We start from the raw sequence: 1494 nt of genomic DNA, 5'->3' as shown, positions 1-1494 counted from the left end.
ATCATGGGGACCCCACTGGTGCCTGGAACATCTCCCTAGCAACCATGAAGCACCTTGTTATGAGGAATGATAATCACAACTTCCCTAGCAACTGCAGTGTCCGACGATTTAGAAGGGACCATCCTTGGGGGCTTCTCTGAATATACTGAACTTGGTTGCTTAAAGGACTCATAGCTTAGCAACCATAGCCCTTCAAGGCTTTTCATGGCTGTGGCAGGCCCCATTAGGTACCAAAAGAAGAAGAAGCCCATTGTCAGTGAACTGTACCACCCGGCCCACCCATCGTCCTCCCCTACAGGCACCCTCTGGGCCACCCTCCCTTGTTGCCCTAGCAAGTCTGACAGCCAGAGGGCCATTGCCTGGCCAGGATCCCTTCCTTAGCATCCAGGACTGGGACACTAGCAGGCGTCGGGAGGGGGCCTGGCTGAGCTGCATGTCTGTCCCCCAACCTCATCCTCCACCCCCTAGTCTGGAGAAGGCGGCTTCCCTGGAGTATGACTATGAGACCATCCGCAACATCGACTGCTACGGCACAGATTTCTGCGTGCGGGTGCGCGATGGCATGCGGTACTGGAACATGACGGTGTAGTGGTGGCTGGCGCAGTATATCTACAAGAGCGCACCTGCCCGTTCCTATGTCCTGCGGTGAGTGAGTCCCACCAGCCTCAGGTGACACTGCAGAACTACATCACCCAGCAAGCCCCAGGGTAGCCTGCAGCTTCCCTGGCTGGGCTCCTGCCCCGGAGGCTCATGAGAGTTGTCGTTTGTTTAGCCTGGTTTTGACGTGCCTCTTATTAGTGGCAGCATGCTGGTGTAAAACCATTCCCCCTCTCTGGTCCTCAGTTTCTACTTCTGTAAAGTCAGCCTCACTTGACAGAAGCAATGTACTGAGTCCTGTGGACTCAACAGACAGCCTTCCTGGAATCTTGGCCATACAGGTTATGGAGAAACCTTGAGGAGTTAGTTGACCTCTCAGTTGCCTCAAGTGTTAAATGGAGTTAATGCTATTTATTACTGGTTTCATAGGTAGATAGAAGGACTAAATGCGATAAAATGTGAAATGTATTTAATGTGAGGCCTGACAGGTAAGTGTGTGCTACGTATTCGTTTTTATTGTTTTTAATTTTTCCAGTATTTCTTGAGTGGAGACTCTGTGCTTGATATTGTTATCTGTGCAGCCTTTAGAAGCAGAAACTCAGGCCAGGCACGGCAGCTCGCGCCTGGAATCCCAGCACTTTGGGAGGCCCAAGCGGGTGGATCATGAGGTCAGGAGTTCAAGACCAGCCTAACCAACATGGTGAAACCCTGTCTCTACTAAAAATGCAAAAAATAGCCAGACGTGTGGTGCGCACCTGTAATCCCAGCTACTTGTGAGGCTGAGGCAGGAGAATCGCTTGAACCCAGGAGGCAGAGGTTGCAATGACCGGAGATCATGCCACTGCACTCCACCCTGAGCGACAGAGCGAGACTTTGTCTCAAAAGAAAAAGGCCGGG

General features: G+C 51.9%; 1 protein-coding gene across 1 annotated transcript in view; it reads left to right on the top strand.

The window, feature by feature from the left end:
• The window catches only part of LOC105537085 (lysophospholipid acyltransferase 7-like), a 20305-nt gene that overhangs the window by 8580 nt on the left and 10231 nt on the right, over nt 1-1494 (top strand). Inside the window, 1 exon segment of the mRNA XM_011976557.1 lies at nt 469-645. Coding sequence (XP_011831947.1) covers nt 469-645 — 177 coding nt within the window.

The sequence above is a fragment of the Mandrillus leucophaeus genome, unplaced genomic scaffold (assembly GCF_000951045.1).
Source record: "Mandrillus leucophaeus isolate KB7577 unplaced genomic scaffold, Mleu.le_1.0 Scaffold1689, whole genome shotgun sequence".
In the NCBI taxonomy this organism is placed as follows: Eukaryota; Metazoa; Chordata; class Mammalia; order Primates; family Cercopithecidae; genus Mandrillus; species Mandrillus leucophaeus.
Note: the sequence above shows the minus strand (reverse complement) of the source record. Positions and strands in the feature narration are given on the sequence as shown.